The sequence below is a fragment of the Merops nubicus genome, unplaced genomic scaffold (genome assembly GCF_000691845.1).
Source record: "Merops nubicus isolate BGI_N331 unplaced genomic scaffold, ASM69184v1 scaffold43458, whole genome shotgun sequence".
NCBI classification, from domain to species: Eukaryota; Metazoa; Chordata; class Aves; order Coraciiformes; family Meropidae; genus Merops; species Merops nubicus.
In genome coordinates this window covers 4,355-11,651 of record NW_008625875.1, presented here as the reverse complement: position 1 = coordinate 11,651, position 7,297 = coordinate 4,355, and the positions used below count along the sequence as shown (strand labels likewise).

The window sequence follows — 7,297 nt, the reverse complement described above, 5'->3', positions numbered from 1 at the left end:
GCTGAAGATTGCCAAATCCGACCCCCCCACGCTCAGCTGCCCTTCCAAATGGTGAGTTTAGGGCAGCAGAGTCTTACACAGTATTTCAAGAGAGAAAAAAAATAGCCTTTTCTAGCAGTGCTGTTTCATTTGAGAGCCCAGTGTAGGATTCGAGGCCCAGCCGTGTGCTGGGGGCCCCGGGAGCGCTGCTGGCTGAGGGCAGGCTGCACAGTGCTCCTGTGACTGACCCTGCTGAGAGGGCAGAGGCAGCAGCGGGGGAGCTGCTGCCCACCCACAGCCCTGCTGAAACCAGGGTGATCCCGCAGCTCTTTTCAAAGCATCCTGTCTCACGTGAAATGCATATTTTCCCTCTAAACCTGGAGAGGGCCAAGAGCTCCAGAATTTCTTTTCTGGAGTCCAGAAAGCCTTTTCTGCATTTAAAAAATCCAGTAAATTTTTTAATATCATCATTATTTTTAAAATTATTACAAAACCTGCTGCATGATGGCCACCATCAAATTACTGGGAGAGCACTGGAGCACCAGGAGTAGCTACAGCAGTTTGGGTAGCAGAGGGGAGCCCACAGTGCTCCAGCCAGCAGGCAGGGTGGGAACGCTTCCTCTGGAACAGCTGGGAAGCCAGAACTGGATCAGGGACATGCTCTGTACCTCTGAGCCGTGCTTTGCAGGCTGAGGGTGCCCTCCTATGGGGTTCCTGGTACTTCACAGCCATCCTTTCACACTGTGGCTATGGGGATGGGTCCTGGAGCATCCTTGTCCACAAGCAGCTCCACCCATGGCTTCCCTTTGGAGGATAACTGCTGGTGTCCTCTCCTGTCTCTCTACCTTGGTCCTGGGACACAGTGGCTGGTGCTCAGTCCTACCATCTGTTGCCATCACAGGTAAAGCAAAAATCTAGTCCCCTGCATGACCATGTTGCTGATTCTCTTTATAAATAATCAGAATCACTGAGCATAGGGTGAAATGGTGATTATGGCCAGTTGCAACCTGGGGCACAACCTGCAGAAGGATCAAGCAGACCTCTGTGTCATTTGAGGCCTTTCCTTCTTCTGAGCTTCTCACCAATGACTGTTCTTTTTAGGTCCCTGGAGTTCAGAGACTTCCTGAAGAAAGCACTGGACAAGAACCCAGAGACTCGGCCCAGTGCTGCCCAGCTGCTGGAGGTAGGGACCAGCACCAGCCCTAGGCTGGGTCTGCAGCTGGTGTCCATCTGCATGGGTCTGCAAGTGTCCAAACCACCCACTTCTCTACAGCCTGATTCTCCTGAAGGAGGGTGTAAAATGGGTGTTGACAGACCTTCGGCTGGTTTCAAATGATTTATTTTTTGTATTGTTTAGAAAGGTCATAGTACTTCTCAGCCACTAAAATGCTACAAAAATGAACAGCAGTGGTTTTCACTGTGGACCAACTGCAGAGCCTCTGTGGACACCAGCTGTGATAGTAATGTCTCCCATTGCCTAAAAATGCCAGTGTGACAACCAGCTTGGATTATACCTGGTTATCCCAGATTTAAATTCAACTTCTTTCCTCCTGTCCCCTTCCCAAACTAATAGCAAAAGCCTGAAGGTGCTGTTCCCTGGAGACTGCAGATGCTCTTGCTCTGCAGCACTGGCAGCTGGCTGCATGATTCCCGTCCTGCACCACAGTCAGCAGGAGACAAATGCAGTGGTCTCTGCAAACCCGAGGGACTCCCTGGCCTTAGGCTGAAGCACGACACAAGCACCTCACTGTGTGCACTGAAGGATTTGGGCCCGATTTTAGTTAAGCCTTCCCCTGTGCCCTGTTTGCACACAAAGATCCTGCAGGCTGGCTCCTGTACCGTTCCTGGTGGCACACTGGGGGCTCAGACCTGCACCCCAGAGCTCAGCCTGCCTGCAGTAAAAGCTCCTTGTTTGAGTGCAGCTGGTGCATTTGTTTGGGGGATATTGACATAAAGCAGCTTTGCAGAGCACCGTGCTTTGAGCATCTGTGTGCAGAGCTGGGGCTGAACCTCAGCGCCGTGTTCTCTCTTGTTCTCCCCACTACGTGTAGCATGTATCTGTAAATACACCTGAGGGGTTAAAACCACCTGGTGACACTGGGAAGAGCCGTATCCTCAGGTCTTTGCAGTTGTTTGAAAGCAAGCAGTGGTCCTTGCCATCGCTGTCCCCATGTGCTCGCCTGGCCGTGAGCTCACAAGGACTGTTTTGGCCACCTGACTCTTGAGTGTTGTGCTTGCCTTCCAGCATCCCTTTGTCAGCAAGGTGACCAGCAACCGAGCCCTGCGTGAGCTGGTGGCCGAGGCCAAGGCTGAGGTGATGGAAGAGATCGAGGACAGTCGGGAAGAAGCAGAAGATGACGACTCATCAGAGTCCACCTCGGTGAGCACTCCCAGCCCTGTGCTGGCAAGTTTGCCCATGTGGATGTGGTGATGGAGAGAGCCTGGCAACCTCTTTAGGTTCCAAAAGGCTGGTTTATAGCCCTTCTGGGCCCCATTAGATGGAAGGGGAAGCAATTGTTTGGCCAGGGGGGCACTTGGATTTTTGTGGCTACCAAGGGCACAGAGAAACAGTGATGCTGGCAGGTGGTCCAGCTGCCCGCTCGCAGGAGGGGCTTGCAAAAACTGTTTGAAATATTAAAAAGTAGGCGCTGGTACAGCTGGACTGGAAGCAACACCGGCAGCACATGATGCAGTGGTGAGGCATCACCAGCCCTAGGAGGGAGCTGGGCACATCTGCCCCTGAGCTGGGCTTTTTGAGGGGGACGTCTCAAGGCTGTCTGGGCAGCTTTGTTGAGGGACACAGGTCAGCCTCCCTCATCTATGGCAAAAGACCGTAATTAATCCATGGTGGGATGGGCTGGGCCATGGGAAAAGGTGTTCTCTATGTAGACTCCTAGCCTGCCTCTTAAGAATTCGCAGGTTCTGGAGCTTCCCCAGTGAGCTGCTTCCTTTCAGCCAGTGCCCATAGTTCTTGGGACCACAAACTTAAAGAATGGTAGAAGTATCCCAGGGCAGATGTCCTAAAATGGAAGATTTCCTCCCAATAACTCTTTAGCTGTGGGTGAATTTGCTCTGAACCATGGGGACTTGCAGCATTTCCTGCTGTGTTCGTGGTAGTGCAAAACCCAACACCTTCCCTTCACTATTTTTCCAGCCCCCTGGTAAGCACAAGCGAGACCCCTCTGAAGCAAGTCAGTTGAGTTTTGATGGGGAAAAGCCTCTGGACTCTTCCTTGCCCAAGGCGGTGAATGGATCTGTGGGAACTGGCAAGGACACCACAGATGGACAGAACCATAAAGTCTCAGATGAAGGGATGAGCAGTGACAATGACAAACTGGAGAGCAACCACCCCACAAAACCCCTTGCCAGCTCTGCCACCTCGGCCCCCCAGGGCAAGCCAGATATCATCTTGCAGCCTGGACAGCTAGGTAACCCCACGGAGGGGGACAAGCAGCCTGGGCCAGGCAGCAAGGAGCAGAAGAGCATTGGGGAACGACCGGAGAGCACCCATCTGGAGAACTTCACGGGAGAGAAGCTTGCCAACGGGAGCCTGGATCCCGCCGCTCCGTTCCCCGGCAGCCAGTCCAAAGAGGGTTCAGATTCTGGCAGCACTTCAGCCTCTGAAAGCATGGACCTCACCATCTCTCTGTCTGCTGACCTGTCCCTCAACAGAGAGAGTGGCTCCATCTCTCTGAAGGTAAGAGTGGTGGGCAGAGGGTGTGGAGAAGGAAGGGCAGCAAAACCGTGTTAACCAAGGCCTTCAAGTTCAGCTCCTTTCCTTCAGAGGCTGTGCACATGCACACTTTGGCTGTAGCCTCTTAAACTCTGTCCTGAGAAAGCAAGACGCTGTACTCTGGATGGCATAGGTCTTGTCTACAGGAGGAGAAAGTGAGTTGACCCTATTCAGCCCTGTGCCTAAAAGCGGGGGAGCAGGCAACATAAGAGAGGACAGAGGCTGGATGAAGACAGAGGGTCTGGGAATCTTGCTATACTGTGATGTTAAAGACCAAGGTGCCACCCCGGTGCTATTTGGTGAGACAGCTGGAAGGGCTGGCCATGGTACTTGTGCTGTGAGCATCCAGGCTTGGAGCTCTGCAGACAAACACGAGGCCAGCACGGAGGGAGGAACCCCTTCTCCAGGCGAAGCCTCTGATGGTTTCTTTTCCATGTCCATGGGAACAGCATGGCACAGCACACACTGCTGGGTTAAGCTGTGCCATGGGCACACAGTATGTCCTCAAGTGGAAGAGGAGCTCTTGGTGGAGCTGCTGCAGGTACATACTGCCCCAGACCACTGAAACCTAACGGGAGTCTGATATTTTGTAGCTTATTTGGATCCCTGAGCAGTGTGAAGTAACCCTGCCACTCGCCTGACTTGTGCAGTCACGTGTGGTTCTATATGGTCAGGGCAAGGACAAATATGAAACCCAAAATGTGATTTATTTTTTTTAAACCTTGTGCATTGCCCATCACTCTAGAAAACCTAGCCCCAGGAGAAAGCTTATTTGGGCTGGTGTCTCTCTGTTTTTCCAACCTGCCATACATCTGGCCTGGTTTGTGTCAGCACTGACTTGCACAACGACCTCCCAGGCTTCTTGGCTTTTACTAAAGCTTTCTAGGGGCTAGGAATGTTTGTGAGCCAGAGCTGGCCAGGTCAGTGTGGCTTAGAGGAAGACGTAAAATAACTGTAATGATATTTGCTGAGCTTCAGGAGAAGAAATGTCTGTGACTTGAGGGGGAACAGTGATGTGTTGCACAAGATCTTTATCCAATTGTCTGCATGAGTGATAGCTTCCCAGCACAGAAACGTGCCCGAAAACCATTCTTGGCAAAACTTTCCTCCCCTCTTGTCTCCTGCTGTGAGCAGGAGAGCCAGCATCCCCAGCAGGAGCCCACAGTCAATCTGGATCAGTAGTGAGGGAGGTGTGATGCCCTTGCATAGCAGTTTACCCCTCTCGCTGCTTCTCTGTGACACCTGAGCTCCTTGAGGCCAGCCAAGGATGGATATAATGCCACACACGTAATTGCTTTCCCCACTTGGTCCCCTAGAAAGACAAAGGATTTTTTTGGATTTTACAGTGAGTCTCGGAGATGGTCATGTTGGATCAAAGTTTGAATTGCCCCAGCCAGTGGTAATGCTCAGAATACACCAAATGACATCACTCCAAACAGGAGAGATCCTGCTGGAGGGCCCTGGGAAAGATGCTTGGCTGAAGCCTCTGCACAGTGAGCTTTGAGTGCATGGGGGATGCCAGGCTGCTGCTCCCTCCTCAGCCAGGCTCCTTGCCTGGCCTTAGCTTCATGGGCTTACGCCCCCCTGCTCTGCAATTGCTCACAGTAACAGTTGGACTCGATCTTAGAGTTTTTTTCCAGCCTGAACAGTTCTATGATTCTGTGTTCCTGGTGCTGCTCTGTTTTGTGCACAGGTTGCAGCAAGAGAAGGGGCAGCAAAGAGTTAAACCATTTCTAGTTGTAAGTATTAACTATTATATGCTTTTCATCACAGGCTAAACTGCAAAGTTAAGGCAACTCTTTTATCGACAGACTTTTCACAGTTGCTTATACTTTATTAAAAAAAAAAAAAAAGTTTTGGCAGAAAGTATCCAAGTCTCTTATCTTTTTCAAGAAAGAATAGGGTAAGAAATCTACAGGTGAGTTTGGGAGGCTGCAGCTGAGACAGAAAACATTCAGAAATAGGCAGAAAGAGATGAATGTGGTTTTGAAAAGGTAAACTAAACTTTCTCAGATACAGCTGTTTGTGGCGGGAACTCCTCCTTTTGAGCATCTAGTTTGAATTTCTGAAGCCTGACCTGTATGGGTCCTGGGAGTTCACAGCTTTGGCTGGAACCCTTGGGAGCTGGAGGAGGCACACTGGGATGTGCACTGTGGAGTGTGCTCAGAGGAGGGACTCCAAGTCAGCGTCCCATATGGCCACAATTTCTCAGACTCTTCTCTGGAGACCAGTTGACTTCACAGGAAGGTTTGAAAATACAGTTACTCATGTTCAGGGGAAGATGCTGGCCTGCTACTGAGGGATAACAGAAAAGACCAAGAGAAAATTAATAATTCTGTGTTTAGATCTACATTTGAGTAGCCCTTTGAATAAGTCAGGGAGCTGCTTGTTCAGCAGTGGGGAAGAGCCTGGGGACCAGGCAGCAGCCCCAGGTTGCTGGGCTTAGGCAATGGGTTGTGATGTTAATGGACACTGGGTCTGGCACAGACAGCTGAATGATGGGTTTTTCTCATTGAGAAAATGCAGGAGTTTAAGCCAGCTGTTTCAGTTCAGTTTGGGGCAGGAAGTGCCTTCGTGACCTGAGCTGGTCTCATGTAAAGCTTTTAGCACCAGTTTCTCTGTGTTGGTTGAACCACTCTTATACTGGTACGTTGTTAGACAGTGGGCAAGTTGCATGCTCTAGGAGTTTCTCTTCCACTGCAGCTAGCTCTCCAGAGGCTTGCTTTGGACCTTGCAGACTGATGTGTGAAGCACTTCTGCCATCTTCTGTATCTGTAATGGTCATCACTGTAGGAGCAAGAGGACTTCAGGGAGCCTTTGCTCATTCCACCACTGTGCTTTCCCTGTGGAGCTGCATGATTCACGTTGTTCATATCCCTCTTCTGGCCAAAGAAACTTGAGTGCCTGCATGCAGTCCTTCAGCCAGGCTTGGGCTACTGACCCTGCAGGGAGATGCTGGCCTGCTGTGGCACTGCTGGGAGAGGACATGGTGCTCCTGGCATTTGTCCCTGCCTATGAAAGTAAGACTGGACTGTACTTTTTGGAGGTCCCTGTAAGGGGCTTGGAGCTGGCAGTGATGAAGTGAATGAGGGCCAGAGGGCCAGGTGGGCTGAGCCTGTGGGCAGGGCTGGCTTGTTTCCCTGTGGCTCCATCTGTAATCACAGCCTGATGCGGGGGCCTTGTGTGCCTTGAACCTACAAAGGTGTATGGGGGGGTACCTGTGGGACACATGGCCCAGGAGCCTTAAAAGAAACCACTGCAAGCTTCCTGTTCTGTGGCTTGCTCAGCACTGCAGTTCAGAGAGTCCTAGTGTCCCTCATCAGGTTTCACTTCAGCTGGGCACAGTGAGGAAGGGTGTTCAGATGGTGAGTTGCCTCTCCTCCAGCTCAGGAAATCCCACTCTACTGCAGCACGGTACCGAGGTTGCGTGGCTAGAATGGCAGCCCCAAATCTGATGGCGGTTTTTGCTCAGTGTGCTTTCCTTGCTTGTGTTCTTCATTAACAACAGCATCACAATTGCTCTGAGGCTTCCAGCTGTAGCTTCTTGTGCAACAAGCTGGGGAGCTGCTTCATGGGCTCCTCCTT

At 51.3% G+C, this 7,297-nt stretch overlaps 1 protein-coding gene across 1 annotated transcript in view; it reads left to right on the top strand.

Annotated features, from left to right (window-relative positions):
- Positions 1-7,297, top strand: part of LOC103778235 (serine/threonine-protein kinase 10-like) — a gene marked incomplete at both ends in the record, with an annotated part of 14,033 nt that overhangs the window by 4,533 nt on the left and 2,203 nt on the right. The window contains 4 exon segments of the mRNA XM_008945812.1: positions 1-51; positions 1,081-1,162; positions 2,225-2,359; positions 3,134-3,676. The exon segment at positions 1-51 is cut by the window's left edge and continues 17 nt beyond it. Coding sequence (XP_008944060.1) covers positions 1-51; positions 1,081-1,162; positions 2,225-2,359; positions 3,134-3,676 — 811 coding nt within the window.